The 19664-nt window shown below is 43.4% G+C and overlaps 1 protein-coding gene across 1 annotated transcript in view; it reads right to left on the bottom strand.

Moving 5' to 3' along the window:
• Window positions 1-19417, bottom strand: part of LOC124620036 (60S ribosomal protein L22-like) — a 79920-nt gene extending 60503 nt beyond the window's left edge. Inside the window, exon 1 of the mRNA XM_047146702.1 lies at window positions 19115-19417. Coding sequence (XP_047002658.1) covers window positions 19115-19417 — 303 coding nt within the window. The remainder of the gene's footprint in view (window positions 1-19114) is intronic.
• Between the last annotated feature and the right edge of the window lie 247 nt (window positions 19418-19664).

Raw genomic sequence — 19664 nt, forward strand, 5'->3', positions numbered from 1 at the left:
ACGTTTTTGCACACACACACACACACACACACACATTATTCAAACAGATACAGTTCGACAATTAACATCAAAAGCAAGGAGAAGAGAGAGCACAATCTGTAATGGCGCTCTTTTAGTGACGAAAAATTAAGATGACCTCAGATATTCTTATAATGCAACTCTCAGATACATCTTTTCTAACATATCGGTATATTTTAATTACTACATTAATAACGAAAATAATATTTAATGAATAAAATACATATTAAATTTTCGACACACAATGATTCTTGGCGTTTTGTGAATGTTTGTTAGAAAAATGTTTACGTAATTGTTTATTATTCGTCGTTCGTAAGAGCACTTTATATGGACCAGAATTTGCTTGGTCCCTGCTCGCAAAGTTGGAATTTTCAGAAATATTACCACATTCAGTTCATTACACTGGCAGCTGACACTCACAGAGTGGCATATCTTGGGAAGCAAGCGGACTAACACTTGGTCACGCCTTAATGATTTCGCTTGTACTTTCAGCCGAACAGGTTTGTGCGACATGAGGAGAGCTATGTAGCAGTGGCTGCAAAATTCGTTATGCCGACGACTGGAGACCCTGTAATGGAATGTTAGTTCTAAAGTACACGGCAGGTGGGACGCTTCCATGGCACTTCGGCAACGAAAACTGAGGCAAAAATTGAAAATGGGAAGGAGAAAGGATGTGGAGGGCCGCTCTTGTTAGAATGACATTTATCACGAAGTCGGCCAATCGTGACGATTCTAATCGAGGTAGTAGTCCCACGTGAAAAATGGAAGGGAAAACGAATTGTTTACATGGAGAAGAAAAATGAGATGTTAGTTCCATGATACTAATTATTTAACAACACCATCCACTGTCTCCTCATGGACTTCCAGCGAGCCTACGACAGCATCCACAGAAGTAGCCTCTACAACACATTACGAGAATTTAGTATACCCAGTAAAATCATTAGGATGATACACCTGTGCATGGATTGCTCCCAGGCAGCAGAGAAGTTCAGAGGATCCATATCCCCCACCTTTCCAATTAAAACAGGCTTACGACAGGGAGACGCTCTTTCATGTGTCCTCTTCAGCCTTGCCTTAGAGAAATTGGTTCGGGAGAGTAATTTACATCAATACAATGGTCCCTGATTCGAACACAGTGAAGTAAAACTCCTGGCTTATGCAGCTGATATAGTGTTGCTGAGTGAAACTGAAGAAGAACTGAAAGACATGTACAGATCTCTCAGGCACAGTGCCAGCAAAATGATTAACCAAGAGAAAACCGAATATATGGAAACAGGTCGAGTCATAAACCCAAATCCTTACTTTGAAATTGACCAGCATTCTAAATTCAGAAAAGTTCTCCAGTGTAAATACCCTGGATCACGTTTCAACAGTAAAAATATCATAACAATGGATATAAATGAAAGAAGAGCCTCAGGGTCAAGATGTCTGTACTCACTAAGCAATCCACTCAAAAGTAAAGCTTTGTCAATCACCACAAAGATGAAGCTATACAACAGCATCATCTGCCCGATAGTTCTGTACGGTTCAGAAAGCTGGACGCTTACAAAGAACAAAAGAGAAAAAATTGAAAGTTTTCGAAAGAAAAGTAGTGAAAAATCTGGGGACCTGAGTTGGAGAATAGTGTATGGAGGATTCGAAAGAACAATGAAATTTATCAGTTAATGAAGCAACCCACTATCATCCATATATTAAAAGGCAGGAGACTGCAATGGGCTGGACATGTGGCTAGAATGGAAAGCAACAAAATCACCAAGAAAGCATTTGAAGGAACTCTCCAGGCAAGAAGACCATCGGGCCCACCACGTACAAAATGGAAAGATGACACAGAGAAGGACATCGAAGCATTAGGAATTTCCACAGGGTGGAGAGAGGCTACGAGTTGAGCGCCTCAGAGAGAACCTGCAGAACGTCGTGAAGAAGTTTCGTGATCATACTATTGTAATAGGGGGAGACTTCAATCTACCAGGTATAGAATGGGATAGTCACACAATCAGAACTGGAGCCAGGGACAGAGACTCTTGTGACATTATCCTGACTGCCTTGTCCGAGAATTACTTCGAGCAGATAGTTAGAGAACCAACTCGTGAAGCTAACGTTTTAGACCTCATAGCAACAAATAGACCGGAACTTTTCGACTCCGTGAATGTAGAAGAGGGTATCAGTGATCATAAGTCAGTGGTTGCATCAATGACTACAAGCGTAATAAGAAATGCCAAGAAAGGAAGGAAAATATATTTGCTTAACAAGAGTGATAGGGCACAAATCGCAGAATATCTGAGTGACCACCATCAAACGTTCATTTCTGAGGAAGAGGATGTGGAACAAAAATGGAAAAAATTCAGAAACATCGTCCAGTACGCCTTAGATAAGTTCGTACCGACTAAGGTCCAAAGCGAGGGGAAAGATCCACCGTGGTATAACAATCATGTACGAAAGGTACTACGGAAACAAAGAAAGCTTCATCATAGGTTTAAGAGTAGTCGAATCATAGCTGATAAGGAAAAGCTGAACGAAGCGAAAAAGAGCGTAAAGAGAGCAATGAGAGAAGCATTCAACGAATTCGAACATAAAACATTGGCAAACAATCTAAACAAGAACCCTAAAAAGTTTTGGTCATATGTAAAATCGGTAAGCGGATCTAAATCCCCTATTCAGTCACTCGTTGACCACGATGGCACCGAAACAGAGGACGACCGAAGAAAGGCAGAAATACTGAATTCACTGTTCCGAAACTGTTTCACTGCGGAAAATCGTAACACGGTCCCTGACTTCAGCCGTCGCACGGACGCCAAAATGGAAAATATTGAAATAAACGATATCGGAATTGAAAAACAACTGCTATCACTTAGTAGCGGAAAAGCATCCGGACCAGACGAGATACCCTTAAGATTCTACAGTGATTATGCTAAAGAACTTGCCCCCTTTCTATCAGCAATTTATCGTAGATCGCTGGAAGAACGTAAAGTACCTAGCGACTGGAAGAAAGCGCAGGTCGTTCCCATTTTCAAGAAGGGTCATAAATCAGATGCGAATAATTATAGGCCTATTTCGCTTACGTCAATCTGTTGTAGAATAATGGAACATGTTTTGTGTTCTCGTATTATGACGTTCTTAGATAATACAAATCTCCTTCATCATAACCAACATGGATTCCGCAAACAGAGATCATGTGAAACTCAGCTCGCCCTATTTGCCCAAGAAATTCACAGTGCCGTAGACACTGGCGAGCAGATTGATGCAGTATTCCTGGACTTCAGGAAGGCATTTGATACGGTTCCGCACTTACGTTTAGTGAAAAAAATACGAGCTTACGGAATATCGGACCAGGTTTGTGATTGGATTCAGGATTTCCTAGAAGAAAGAACACAACATGTCATTCTTAACGGTTCAAAATCTGCAGATGTAGAGGTAATTTCGGGAGTACCGCAGGGAAGCGTGATAGGACCTTTATTGTTTACAATATACATAAATGACTTAGTTGACAACATCGGTAGCTCCGTGAGGCTATTTGCAGATGACACGGTTGTCTACAAGAAAGTAGCAACATCAGAAGACTCGTACGTACTCCAGGAGGACCTGCAGAGGATTAATGCATGGTGCGACAGCTGGCAGCTTTCCCTAATCGTAGATAAATGTAATATAATGCGCATACATAGGGGCAGAAATCCATTCCAGTACGATTATGCCATAGGTGGTAAATCATTGGAAGCGGTAACGACCGTAAAATACTTAGGAGTTACTATCCGGAGCGATCTGAAGTGGAATGATCACATAAAACAAATAGTGGGAAAAGCAGGCGCCAGGTTGAGATTCATAGGAAGAATTCTAAGAAAATGTGACTCATCGACGAAAGAAGTAGCTTACAAAACGCTTGTTCGTCCGATTCTTGAGTATTGCTCATCAGTATGGGACCCTTACCAGGTTGGATTAATAGAAGAGATAGACATGATCCAGCGAAAAGCAGCGCGATTCGTCATGGGGACATTTAGTCAGCGCGAGAGCGTTACGGAGATGCTGAACAAGCTCCAGTGGCGGACACTTCAAGAAAGGCGTTACACAATATGGAGAGGTTTATTATCGAAATTACGAGAGAGCACATTCCGGGAAGAGATGGGCAACATATTACTACCGCCCACATATATCTCGCGTAATGATCACAACGAAAAGATCCGAGAAATTAGAGCAAATACGGAGACTTACAAGCAGTCGTTCTTCCCACGCACAATTCGTGAATGGAACAGGGAAGGGGGGATCAGATAGTGGTACAATAAGTACCCTCCGCCACACACCGTAAGGTGGCTCGCGGAGTATAGATGTAGATGTAGATGTAGAAGGCGGTGGAAGCAGATCGTTGATGCAGCGCGTGGTCTACAGAGCCTGTGATCGCTGAGAAGAGAGAGAGTGGGAGAGGGAGAGAGTTCCATGGTAACCCGTGGATTGGGGGAGTTTGTTATCTGAAGCTGAAGCACGGGGGGTCAGCAAACAGCCGTCCAGAACACAACGGCCAAACTCCACACGACAGAGGCCAGCGACTGACTGCCGGCATCACCGTGTTTGCCAACTGACGGCCCACTTACACAGTGAGCCGGCCCTAGGATCTACTGGGTAGCTGCCGCAGTAGCAGCATCCGTGACGCAAACTGACTCACTCTCCTACCGCTGACCTAGTTCAAATGGCCCTGAACGCACCGCAAATTCTTAATCATTTGTACAATTAACTGTTTATGAAGTTATTCAGAAACAATTGGATTGGATTGGATTGTTTGGGGGAAGAGACCATACAGCAAGGTCATCGGTCTCATCGGAATAGGGATGGACGGTGAAGGAAGCCGGCCGTGCCCTTTCAAAGGAACCATCCCGGCATTTGCCTGGAGCGATTTAGCGAAATCACGGAAAACCTAAATCAGGACGGCCGGACGCGGGATTGAACCGTCGTCCTCCCGAATGCGAGTCAGAATCAATGTTATCTCTTTTATGCCTCAGTTGAAACTTTCTGCAGAGCCACAAAACTCTGGTTCGACTCGCCGATACGCAGGAAACCTTGGGGCGGGGTACGGGGGACGACCAAAACATTGGCGGCCTCGTGGTGGCCAAACTGCAAGGTAAGCCCAACTGAACAGGAGACTTCCGCTGTACCGGCGTTTTCTGTGATCGCAGCGGATGAACGTGTTGTCCGAAGGATGACTTGGTGGTAATCCCAGTTGCACAAGTGGGTTTAACGGCTTCGCAGCAATTTTTCCATTTCTGGAGAGTTGTCCCGCAGTTCGTTGCATCATGGATGCCTCCCGTTCAGCACAAAGAGAGGTTATCAAATTTCCTGACGCAGGAGCGGAGAATGCTTCACAAATTTATCGCATGTTGAAAGAGGTGTACAGAGAGCAGTGTCTCGCATGGTGCACAACACTCTGGTGGGACGTGTAGACATCGAAGGCGTAACACGCCCGCCGGTGCCACGATGTCGGATTTGGGGGAGCTCGTACAGACGATTAGTCGGATCACCACACGTGACATTGCTGTAGAACTGATGATAAGCAAAGGGACCATGCATCACATTATCCATGAGAAGCATATTTATGGCAACATTTGTGTACAGTGGGTCTCCAAGCACCTTTCTGGGAATCAGGAGACGCCGAGAATGAATGTTTCCCTGACCCAACCCGTGAGATATTCGGAGTAAGAGACGGACTTCACTGCCTCATTTAGTGGCATGGTATGAAACAACGACTCTGCTGCCAAACGGATGGGCGTGAAATGGCGGCATCCCGGCTCACCTCGTCCAGAAAAGACCCACTCTGCCCTAAAGGTCGGAACTACAAAACGCAACAGTTAACTCTGATCGGCATTTCAACACGTTTCTGGCTGAAACAGGACATCACGCACAAGCGTAGGAGCAAGTTTTCGGATGTTATAGTGCTTCTCAAGAACACACTCCAGTTCCTTCAAAAATTTTGCTGTGAGGTCCTGGAACATCCTCTGTTCTGCCCCAACAACTCATGTGTCCCTCATATATTCGGCCTCTTCAAACTACCTTTGAAAGATTAGAAGTTCGCCTGTGGCAAGGAAGTGCGGGACACTGCGGAAAACGGAATCCACATGCGACCCAGCAGTCTCTACACTGAAACCATTGACTCCCTTGACACACGTTGGGATTGGTGTATCAATGTCAGTTGCAATTCTGCATAGTTGTACTTTCCACATGAGCTGTAATTATAGGATTGTTATCACAATTTCTTTACATATGACTGTAGACTCCTTTTCATTTGGACACGCATTATAGCAAGTGCAGACATCACGAACAGTGTCCAGAACAAACACTAACATAAATGAACTTTTCCAACCAAATCGATTAAAGAATTAATAGTTTTTATACCATTCGCCATTTAGATCGGCACATAGCCTATAACTACGTACGAGATCTAAGTGAAAATAGTGACAAAACTTAGCCTGACTGCTAGAATGGTTTATTATACTTGAAGCTCGATTAGATGTTTAAGAGCAACCAGGAACGACTGTCACAGATGGGATCCACATTCTGTACCACCCAACACAGGTCTATCGGTATGAAGAAACAGGAATATGTACATGTTACTGAGAAGCGGTAAGAGACACTTTTCATGAAATCTCGAAACTATGGGGGGAATCCCAAAAGTAATGTCTCCTATTTTTTTATAAGTACAGAACTCTGTTTGTGTGGCAGTTTGTCACACTGTTATGAAGAGTGCTTCACGCGCTGTGTGTAAAAATGCGCACGCCGCGCTGAGGCGCTCAGTCTTGGCTTGGCAGCGTTGAGAATGGAGCTCGCGTTGGATGTTGCCGCCAAGTGGGAATTGCTCGCAGTTATTCGGTTTTTCAACCCAAAGGGCACTGCGCCGATTGAAATCCATCGCCAATTGATGGGCGTGTATGGTGAGTCGTGCATGGATGTCAAAAATGTTCGTAGTGGCGTAGAGAGTTTGCAGCTGATCGGACCGATATTCACGATGAACAAAGGAGCGAGAGAGAAGACCACATGCGGCAACGAGTTGATGCTTCCCGCGCATTTCTCCACCGCCTTGCAGCCGAACAGGACAACTTCCTGGACTCAATTGTCACGTGACGAAACCTGGGCATACCACTTTACACCTGAGACCAAGCAACAATCACACCAGTGGCGGCATCCTTCTTCGCGGCATGGCGGCGAGCTGGTATGACATGGACATATAAAAGCTGCCACAGCGTCTACAAAAATGCATAGACAGGAATCGTGATTATGTCGAAAAATAGCTACATGTTCAAGCTGTAAACCGATGTAAACCATTGTAGAAATAAACAGGTCTATGTACTTATAAAAAAATAGGAGACCTTACTTTTGGGATTACCCTCGTGTTTAGTCACTTACTGGATCACTAACACGAGCTGCTGTGTCTTAACAACTCGTCATAAATTACCACAGTAAATCTCTCCGCGACCACAGAAAAGTTCATAAAAGCCTATATGGGTGTACGTTGTTTTCTTTTTGCTTCCACGTGTAGCTTATTGACAAGGTGTCAGACAATATCTGTATCCAGCAAAATTTACATTGTCAAGGTACATGAATGAAATAATCTTTCATACTCAGTGAAAGCAGCTCGACCCAACATATCATGCTCAGAAGATTGTCCTTGACACCACTGCTCTCTATACAAAATTCTAGGTATTTTCTCGTTGCTCTAATAGTCAATGAGGGAACTGCTTAATACGCTGTCAGTAAGTTCCACATTCCTAAAATTCGAAATTTTCATCTACATATCGTCTTATTTCTTCTCGTTCTCTTCGTATGAACCACTATCCACTGTTTATTTCAGCTGCTTTCCTTTTTTCTCATACTTTCTTGATGCTTCTCTCTTCTTTCTCATGTCCAAGTGGCTCCAGTATTCTTCTTGGGCTTTTCGTGCAAACGTTTACAGTCTTGCAATCTGTGTTACTAAACAGCTAACCTTAGGCATTGTTTCAGTTGCTGGTTGCCTATTTTTCAGAGGCAACAAATGTTTGATTTTCAATATCTTATGCAGTTATTGATCGAATTTAAAAATTTAAAAGGCTTTCATAATCTACTGATTAATAGTTATAATTTTGTACCCAGTGTTTAACACAATAAGCCTAGTATTACAGTTGGAAACGGTGTATATGTCTTGAGGCAATGTAATACTCGTCCCGAGTTCGAGTCTCGGTCGGGCACACAGTTTTAATCTGCCAGGAAGTTTCATATCAGCACACACTCCGCTGCAGAGTGAAAATCTCATTCTATGTTCGTCCAGTATTTAAGAATTAGATCTCTTAGCTACCTCCAAATAACTTTCAACATAATCCGAAATTTTCACAAAACATTTTTTCGCTGACAGCTCCAACAAAATGACTACATTTTCACTTTTCATGCTGTAAAAAAAGTGCAGCATCAGAGATGACGTTTTAATTTATTACTTATTTACTACTAACTTGATTCCCAACACGTTTTGTAGACAGTATACACATAGAACACTCGATGTACCTGCGTAATTATATGAAGATACTACACGTGGTTCGGAAGGTATGACGTTTTATACATGGGAGTTCGATCCATTATAGAATCAGGATTCGAGGGCTTGCTGGTTTCTCACTGAGCGGCAATAGACATCTTGTGGAGTGATTTGGAGTTCGTCCATGTCCCTTGAAGTTTATTTGCACCGAATGTTACCCATTTTCAATTTACTGAAATAAGTGAACAGTCTTTTGGCAATTTGGTAGGACTCATCTTTTCCATATGGCCGTAGAAAACTGTTCTTCTTTTTCCTAATCATGTCCGTAAATTTTTCCGTACGTATGTAAAGTCCAATATTATGACGTTTCCTGTACTGATTTTGCTTTCTAACTGATCCCTAAATTTTCCTTAGCAGTTTCATTTCTATGAGTTCCATTACTTCCATCATCGCCTTTTTGTTTAGAATTAAACATTCTGTTACCTGGCAGTTATGCCCAGACTGTCACTGAAACTATTTTTATAATATAATGTGCAGATTCCGATAGAACAGTAGATAGTGTCGGAAGTTCCAGGCGGCTATTCGCGGATGATCCTGTAGTATACAGAGAAGTTGCAGCATTAGGAAATTGCAGCGAAATGGATGAAGTTCTGCAGCGGATAGGCACTTGGTGCAGGGAGTGGCAACTGACCCTTAACATAGACAAATGTTATGTATTGCGAATACGTAGAAAGAAGGATCCATTATTGTATGATTATATGATAGCGGAACAAACACTGGTAGCAGTTACTTCTGTAAAATATCTGGGAGTATGCGTGCGGAACGACTTGAAGTGGAATGATCATATAAAATTAATTGTTGGTAAGGCGGGTACCAGGTTGAGATTCATTCGGAGAGTCCTTAGAAAATGTAGTCCATCAACAAAGAGGTGGCTTACAAAACACTCGCTCGACCTATACTTGAGTATTGATCATCACTGTGGGATCCGTACCAGGTCGGGTTGACGGAGGAGATAGAGAAGCTCCAAAGAAGAGCGGCGCGTTTCGTCACAGGGTTATTTGGTAAGCGTGATAGCTTTACGGAGATGTTTAGTAAACTGAAGTGGCAAACTCTTCAAGAGAGGCGTTCTGCATCGCGGTGTAGCTTGCTGTCCAGGTATGCCGGCCGAAATGGCCGAGCGGTTCTAGGCGCTTCAGTCTGGAACCGCACGACCGCTACGGTCGCAGGTTCGAATCCTGCCTCGGGCATGGATGTGTGTGATGTCCTTAGGTTAGTTAGGTTTAAGTAGTTCTATGTTCTAGGGGCCTTATGACCTCAGCTGTTAAGTTCCATAGTGCTCAGAGCCATTTGAACCATTTTTTTGTCCAGGTTTCGAGAGGATGCGTTTCTGGATGAGGTGTCGAATATATTGCTTCCCCCTACTTATATCTCCCGAGGAGATCACGAATGTAAAATTAGAGAGATTCGAGCGCGCACGGAGGCTTTCCGGCAGTCGTTGTTCCCGCGAACCATACGCGACTGGAACAGGAAAGGAATGTAATGACAGTGGCATGTGAAGTGCCCTCCGCCACACACCGTTGGGTGGCTTGCGGAGTATAGATGTAGATGTAGAATAATCACTTCTTTAACGCTGCTTGGAAACTGCTAACAATATTCACATGACCGTCTGCCGTGTTACACAGCAGGAGCGTAAGAGAGGTGAAGTTGCGTACTGTAAAACCTGCTTTGTTTGAGAAGCTAAAAGCAATCCTTTTATGCTAGGTGATGTCTGAAGGACGTTTGAAAACAAAGCTTCAGAGCGTGGCACCAGCCGTTGACTGCCGTCATGTCGCGTGGGAGTGTTTGTTCAAATCCTGGTAAGGCGTTCTGCGATTGACTCACAGTAATAATTTCGGTAGAAGGTGCGAGTTCCCAGATATAAAATGCTTTTCGTTGACGATGGTCGGAAATCTGTCATGTAGTGGGAGAGATTTTCTGCCTTCTTCTCCGTATTATACCATATTGGATAACCTCGACAAAATCTATGAGAGCAGGAAATTGTTAAACTTTTTTGTAAAATTATAATTGGCCAGAACTTGCAATATCTGCTGAAACTGGCTGGCAGGATTCCAACGCTGACAGAACCAGCTTCTTACGTAACGTGAGAACGCACTTGTGGTAGAAAGATCGAGAAAGACACTTGCTCCAGGTCGTTGCAGACAACCGACTTAGAGCGAAGTACAGAAGCCTATCTGGACTCAGAATTTCCAGCACTATTGCAGCCGCTTCCACACCTGCACTACTTAAGGATGGCAACCATGCACCGCCGTTGAAGTCATCGATACGAGGGGGACGTGAAACTTGTCAGCTTGCATCACAGTTCCATTGTGCAGATCTAATACTCGCAGCCACCTAGTTGCACCTTGCATGCTCTTTGACAAAAGTATTCGTGTTCAATCTTGCTTTTCTAAGGATCTTTCCCTAAATCACTAACCTATTTTTTGCAGTCATTGGCTGTATCCACGATATACTTTCATACTGTGCTTCCATGTAACCACCCACCTATGCCAAGGATATAGCTATTATCTGCACTCCTTTGTCCACTTTTAAGTGTTTCTATGCTTGATTCATTGGGTAACTTATTCAATTTGATGGATCCCTTCAATAATATACAGGGTTATTACAAATGATTGAAGCGACTTCACAGCTCTACAATAACTTTATTATTTGAGATATTTTCACAATGCTTTACACACACATACAAAAACTCAAAAAGGTTTTTTAGGCATTCACAAATGTTCGATATGTGCCCCTTTAGTGATTCGGCAGACATCAAGCCGATAATCAAGTTCCTCCCACACTCGGCGCAGCATGTCCCCATCAATGAGTTCGAAAGCATCGTTGATGCGAGCTCGCATTTCTGGCACGTTTCTTGGTAGAGGAGGTTTAAACACTGAATCTTTCACATAACCCCACAGAAAGAAATCGCATGGGGTTAAGTCGGGAGAGCGTGGAGGCCATGACATGAATTGCTGATCATGATCTCCACCACGACCGATCCATCGGTTTTCCAATCTCCTGTTTAAGAAATGCCGAACATCATGATGGAAGTGCGGTGGAGCACCATCCTGTTGAAAGATGAAGTCGGCGCTGTCGGTCTCCAGTTGTGGCATGAGCCAATTTTCCAGCATGTCCAGATACATGTGTCCTGTAACGTTTTTTTTCGCAGAAGAAAAAGGGGCCGTAAACTTTAAACCGTGAGATTGCACAAAACACGTTAACTTTTGGTGAATTGCGAATTTGCTGCACGAATGCATGAGGATTCTCTACCGCCCAGATTCGCACATTGTGTCTGTTCACTTCACCATTAAGAAAAAATGTTGCTTCATCACTGAAAACAAGTTTCGCACTGAACGCATCCTCTTCCATGAGCTGTTGCAACCGCGCTAAAATTCAAAGCGTTTGACATTGTCATCGGGTGTCAGGGCTTGTAGCAATTGTAAACGGTAAGGCTTCTGCTTTAGCCTTTTCTGTAAGATTTTCCAAACCGTCGGCTGTGGTACGTTTAGCTCCCTGGTTGCTTTATTCGTCGACTTCCGCGGGCTACGCGTGAAACTTGCCCGCACGCGTTCAACCGTTTCTTCGCTCACTGCAGGCCGACCCGTTGATTTCCCCTTACAGAGGCATCCAGAAGCTTTAAACTGCGCGTACCATCGCCGAATGGAGTTAGCAGTTGGCGGATCTTTGTTGAACTTCGTCCTGAAGTGTCGTTGCACTGTTACGACTGACCGATGTGAGTGCATTTCAAGCACGACATACGCTTTCTCTGCGCCTGTCGCCATTTTGTCTCACTGCGCTCTCGAGCGCTCTGGGGGCAGAAACCTGAAGTGCGGCTTCAGCCGAACAAAACTGTATGAGTTTTTCTTCGTATCTGTAGTGTGTCGTGACCATATGTCAATGAATGGAGCTACAGTGAATTTATGAAATCGCTTCAATCATTTGTAAAAGCCCTGTAAATGTGTGAGGCCCTTAAATGAGCCACACTAGTAAGCGTTATTCTATAAGATATTATCCACCGCACGACATGATCTCTCTTAAATTTGCATCATCTTGTGAGAAGCTTTTCTTCGCTGTAGGTCACCTGGGATTGGATTTGTAGCATCTTAGGGATACGCTTAATGCCTGAACCAACGCGTCACAATTCCGCTCCATAAAGTTTTTCTGGGCGAATTACTGTGGTGCCTGGCGATATACCGTCTGACTTTCGGAGAAACATCATCCACAAAATTTTGAAGATTGTAAAAGCCGACAAGTGCGAGTATTATCTCACAGTCAGCTTAACAGCTCATGCATCCAAGTTGCTGGCTTTATGGTATACAGAAGAATTAAAAAGAAAATTGTGGATGTGTTAGATGACGATCAGCTTGGCCTTAGGAAACATAAAGGCATCAGAGCGGCAATTCCAACGTTGCGATTGATAATGGAATCAAGACTAAAGAAAAATTAAGACACGTTCATAGGATTTGACGACCTGGAAAAAGCGTTTGAAAATGTCAAATGGTGCGAGATGTTCGAATTCTGAGAAGAATGGGATAAGCTTTAGGGAACTGCAGGTACTATACAATATGTACAAGAAGCAAGAGGGAATAATAAGAGTGGACGACCAAGAATGAAGTGTACGGATTAAAAAGAGTGTAAGACAGAGATGTAGTCTTTTGCCATTGCTGTTCAATCTATACAGCGAAGAAGCAACGACGGAAACAAAAGAAATGAAGACTGGAATTAAAATACAAAGTAAAAGAATATCAGTGATGAAGTTCGCTGATGACATTACTATCCTCAGTGAAAGTGAAGAAGAATTACAGGATTTTCTGAATGGAATCAACAGTATAATGAGCACAGAGTGTGGACTGAGAGTAAATCGAACATAGACGAAAGCAATGAGAAATAGCAAAAGTGAAAACAACTAGAAACTTAACATCAGGATTGGTGATCTCGAAGTAGATGAAGTTAAGGAATTCTGCTACCTAGGCAGCAATATCCGTGACGGACGGGATTGGGAGGACATAAAAAGCAGACTAGCACTGGCAAAAAGGGCGTTTCTCGCCAAGAGCCGTCTACTACAATCAAACATAGGCCTTAATTTGAGGAAGAAATCTCTGAGAATGTACGTCTGGAGCACGGCATTATACGGTAGTGAAACATGGGCTGTGGGAAGACTGCAACAGAAGAGAGTGGAAGCATTTGAGATGTGGTGTTACAGACTAATGTCGAAAATTAGGTGAACTGATAAGGTAAGTAATGAGGAGGTTCTACACAGAGTCAGTGAGGCAAGTAATATGTGCAAAACACTGACAAGAAGAAGGGACAGGATGGTAGGACGTCTGTTAATACATCGCAGAATAACTTCCATGATACTAGAGGGGCCTGTAAAGGGTAAAAACTGTAGAGGAAAACAGAGATCTAGCAAATATTCGACGACGTAGGTTGCAAGTGTTACTCTTGAGACAGAGATGGGGACAGGAGAGAAATTAGTGACAGGCTGCAACAAACCAGTGACAAGACTGATGACACCCCCCCCCCCCTCCTCAAAAAAAGGCAAGAAAAATAGCTTGTCTAAGTTTAGCACCAAGGTTTTTTGATTTCTTATTGCACACAAGTGGGGTAGTACACTGTTTTATCGTATTAACTCCGAAATGTTTTCTTCAGTTACTTATCCTAGATTCTTTTATTATTATTATTATTATTATTATTATTATTATTATTGTTATCATTATATACTTTCAGCCCCGGATCTACGATATTTCCGAACAGGGGCAAAAACTAACTTGATAGTGGTGCCCCCTCCCCCCACCTCCCACATTCGAGCGTGTCAGATAGGACGTCAAAATTTTTTTAAAAAATCTATTTTTCAAAAATATGTTCATTTTTATAGAGTATATCTTTTGAAGAGTTTGATATATAAAACATATATGTTCGAGAAAATGTAAGAATGGTATTCAGTCTGCAGTGTGCCAAAGTGCAGTGCGGCGCCTTTTCGTACAGCATTCTTCTAGCGCACGCCACTGTATTTATCTCTGTGGAATTCAAACGTATATTTCTTGTAATGGAAGCTGTCAACCAATATTCAGAACATTGAAAATTAAAATGTGCTGCGGCGCCTCTGCTGCTCGCAGTCGGACGGTTTCACATCCTACCCCCCTTAAAAAAAGCTCACAATTAATACTGGGTTGGATCATTTGTGACCTCTTCAGAAAATTTGCACTCTTTGTTGTCAATCAGCTAATAAGTTTCTCTTTTGTGTGACATAAAATTAAATATAGGAAACATAAAACCATTAAAGATAAGCAAGACAGTACACATTTCTTCAATCCTTAGGTCCCAGCATTTTTTTCTCTCTAATCTTGCTACAGCTTTACACAGCGTGCTTTCCTTTCTGCTATATAAAAAATCAAAATGATGTTGGCTAACACTGAAAAAGCTGTTAATACGAATAGTACCCAAGATTAGTGTGTTTTCTCTATTTGATTACGTCTATTTTCACTGTCTGCTAGATAAAACGAAGCAGGCGTTTCCAATATTGGAGAAATTTTAGCACACACCAAATAAGCGAGACTGTTTTGGCAGAAATGGTCATTTTTATGTATATCACTTACATAAATAGCACGACAGAACATAATTCACGAAGTGCCGATATCAAATGCCTATTGGGCCTACTACAAGTTTTATATCAGGTAACAGTTTCACGTTTCATTCATACGCTCCAGTTTCTCAAACATGAGATCGAGAATTAGCAGTACGAAATTTTTATATATATTTGCAATCGTCATATTCTTCCATATAATTTGTGTGGTGACCCCGCGTCTTCTTCTTCCTCGTACTCACAATCTTGTCTTCTCTAATTATTCGTACCATTGTGAAAGCTTATTCTCCGGTTAACTTCACTAACCCTGCCAGAATCACAGGCTCAGCTATCTTGCATTTGTTCTTCAGTTAGGCGTTATTACGTATTCGTACGACGCGCTTTTCGTACAATTCCGAGAATAGAACTTAAAGCGGGTGTTAATCTGGGACTGCACAACTGGTAGTGTAGCGATCTGGCAAAAATTTTCTGTCAAAATTTCACTTTCTGGGATACATCTTGCAACGTACATACAAAAAATATATAACGTAGCTACAGCCAATATTACCTACGTTCGTCTGTGAAAACGGACTCGATAAGCAACCTGAGCTATCAGTAAGCGGAATGTAACCTGCATAACACTGTGTTCGTGTTGTATGGGAATTAGTTTCACTGTCATTTAAGCCCTCAACAGATCGTTACATGAAAAACTTAAAACTAACGTTTGGGAAAGCCATCTGACTGCGTATTTGAATACGAAAAACTACAGGAACAAATGAACCTGTAACAATGAATACCTAATCTGTCTGACTGCGTTTTTGAACAAGAATTTTCAAGTGATACAGAAGCTGATTTTTGCAACGTAATATAGTGGATTAGAGTACAAGACAAGTTGTGGTGTGTCAGTGTCTCTGTTTTGGCACTAAGTTTTGCACTCACCTCTTTAGATGACTGCCTTTTTCCAAGAGGTTTACAACAGCGGCTAAAGCTTCTTGGAATATGGCAGTGTTGAGCAACGATATGCTAGTCACAGTCAGCATTTCATTGTTGAGGTTGTCGAGATATTCATTCGTAGCAATCTGGCCAGTGAGGGTAATGTTAGGACCAGCTGAATATCGCGATACAGTCGCCCATAACGGAAACTCCCCAGTGCTTGACTGTAGGAAGCAGGCAAGTCGAATCATAGGCTTCTTTTGGTATTCTCCACACATAAAACCGTCCGTTTGTAGGAAACAAAGTAAAGGATGATTTGTCGGAGCGTTCCACATTCTTCCAGTCATCAAGCGTCCAAGTTTTATGATCGTAGCACCATTTGTTTCGCAGATTTGCGCTGGCTTCTGTTATTAAGGGTTTCGCAGTTGCAGCCCTTCTATGAATGTTAGCCATGTGAACCTTCCGTCGTACTGTTTTTGTCGCAACAGTATTACTCAAGTGAGTGCGGAGTTCTGCAGTCACTTGTTTCGTGTTGTCTGGCAACAATCCTTTTTAATGCTCGTCGGTCTCTGTCAGTACACTTGGGCTTTCGCCACTGTTCCTCTTCACCTACGGTGTTTTACCACATTTTGTGTGTGCTGTCATTACCGTGGATACTGTCGCCCGTGAACCGTTAAACAGTTATGCCGTTTTCGTCACAGATGCTCCCGCTAACCGCGCACCAACGAGTTGCACTTTTTTGAAATCTGAGAGATCACACATCTCATTGATAGCTTGTGTTAACCGTCGCTGAACGAAATGTATAATACACTGAAAGATAACCTGCAATACTTGGACGTCAATTGTGCTCTGAGGCCGCATCACAGTGTTTCACATAAGTAGTGAACTTGCAACAAGATGTACTGTATTGCGTGGTGTTCAAATTTTGTCTATCCCCTGTATACAGGGTGGTCCATTGATGGTGACCGGGCCAAATATCTCACGAAATAAGCGTCAAACGAAAAAACTACAAAAATGAAACTTGTCTAGCTTGAAGTGGGAAACCAGATGGCGCAGATGGCGCTATGGTTGCCCGCTAGATGGCGCTGCCGTATGTCAAACGGATATCAACTGCGTCTTTTAAAATGGGAATCCCCATTTTTTATTACATATTCGTGTAGTACGTAAAGAAATATGGATGTTTTAGATGGACCGCTTTTTTCCCTTTGTGATAGATGGCGCTGTAACAGTCACAAACATGTGGCTCACAATTTTAGACGAACAGTTGGCAACAGGAAGGTTTTTTAAATTAAATTACAGAACTTAGGTTCGTTAGAACATTTCATTCCGGCTGTTCCAGTGTGATACATGTGAACTTATCATTTCTGAGAACGCATGCTGTAACAGCGTGATTACCTGTAAATACCACATCAATGCAATAAATGCTCAAAATGATGCCCGTCAACCTCAATGCATTTGGCAATACGTGTAACGACATTCCTCTTTGACAGCGAGTAGTTCGCCTTTCGTAATGTTCGCACATGCATTGACAATGCGTTGACGCATGTTGTCTGGCGTTGTCGGTGGATCACGATTGCAAATATCCTTCAACTTTCTCCACAGAAAGAAATCCGGGGACGTCAGATCCGGTGAACGTGCGGGCCATGGTATGAAGCTTCGACGACCAATCCACCTGTCACGAAATATGCTATTCAATACCGCTTCAACCGCACGCGAGCTGCGTTCAAAACATGATTCAAATGGCTCTGAGCACTATGGGACTCAACATCTGAGGTCATAAGTCCCCTAGAACTTAGAACTACTTAAACCTAACTAACCTAAGGAAATCACACACATCCATGCCCGAGGCAGGATTCGAACCTGCGACCGTAGCGCTCGCGCGGTTCCAGACTGTAGCGCCTAGAACCGCTCGGCCACTCCGGCCGGCTCCGCGACCTATGTGCCGGACATCCATCATGTTGGAAGTACGTCGCCATTATGTCATGCAGTGAAACATCTTGTAGTAACATCCGAGGAACATCACGCAGGAAATCAGCGTACATTGCATCATTTAGATTGCCATAGATAAAATGGGGGCCAATTATCCTTCCTCCCATAATGCCGCACCATACATTAACCCTCCAAGGTCGCTGATGTTCCACTTGTCGCAGCCATCGTGGATTTTCCTTTGCCCAATTAGTGCATATTATACTGGTTTACGTTACCGCCGTTGGTGAATGACGCTTCGTCGCTAAATAGAACGCGTGCAGAAAATCTGTCATCGTCCCGTAATTTCTCTTGTGCCTAGTGGCAGAACTGTACACGACGTTCAAAGTCGTCGCCATGCAATTCCTAGTCCATAGAAATATGGTACGGGTGCAATCGATGTTGATGTAGCATTCTCAACACCGACGTTTTAGAGATTCCCGATTCTCGCGCAATTTGTCTGTTACTGATGTGCGGATTAGCCGCGACAGCAGCTAAAACACCTACTTGGGCATCATCATTTGTTGCAGGTCGTGGTTGACGTTTCACATGTGGCTGAACGCTTCCTGTTTCCTTAAATAACGTAACTACCCGGTGAACGGTCCGGACACTTGGATGATGTCGTCCACGATACCCAGCAGCGTTCATAGCACATGCCCGTTGGGCATTTTGATCACAATAGCCACACATCAACACGATATCGACCTTTTCCGCAATTGGTAAACGGTCCATTTTAACACGGGTAATGTATCACGAAGCAAATACCGTCCGCACTGGCGGAATGTTACGTGATACCACGTACTTAATACGCGTGTGACTATTACAGCTCCATCTATCACAAAGCGAAAAAAGTGGTCCAACTAAAACATTCATATTTCTTTACGTACTACACGAATATGTAATAAAAAATGGGGGTTCACACTTAAAAAAACGGAGTTGATATCCGTTTGACCTATGGCAGCGAAATCTAGCGGGCCAACTATAGCGCCATCTGGTTTCCCCCTTCAAGCTAGACGAGTTTCGTTCTTTGTAGTTTTTTCGTTTGATGCTTATTTCGTGAGATATTTGGCCTGGTCACTATCAATGGACCACCCTGTATCCATGTTTCATGTTATTTTAACCTGCAGTGCCTTGTACTGACAATAAATTCGGAGCAGAGCTGCTGGATTGGTAACGGTGCAGTGGGTGGACTCAACTTGTGCTGCCGAGGCGGCGACTGCAGGGGGCCGTTCGGTCGGCGACGGCGGCAGCGGCAGTGGCGGGCCGGAAATTAATTCAGGCGGCGCGCAACAGGCGGCAGTAGCGTCGGCGCCAGCTGTGTCGGCTGCAGCAGCAGCAGCAGCAGCAGCAGCAGCACCTGCGGCGGGGAACCCCCGCCGTAGCCTGCCTGCCACTGCTGGCTCCCCAGGGCATTCTCTGGCCATCACATCTCGCTTTCGGCGCGGTCGCAATCCGGTACCTACTGAAAGTTCTCTTCTTCACACCGTTTGTAATACTGTCGTGATGCTTCCTTCATCATATTCGTTTCCTGTTCATCCGATCTACAAAAAGCCATGCACTCCATTTATCTTTCGCTATCCATTTATCTCACAAGCTGCGACATATTCGCGAATACAAACAGTGATCCATGTACAGTCAAATGATCTTCCACACACCGTCAGGTGGCTTACG

Source organism: Schistocerca americana, chromosome 6 (genome assembly GCF_021461395.2).
Source record: "Schistocerca americana isolate TAMUIC-IGC-003095 chromosome 6, iqSchAmer2.1, whole genome shotgun sequence".
Lineage (NCBI taxonomy): Eukaryota > Metazoa > Arthropoda > Insecta > Orthoptera > Acrididae > Schistocerca > Schistocerca americana.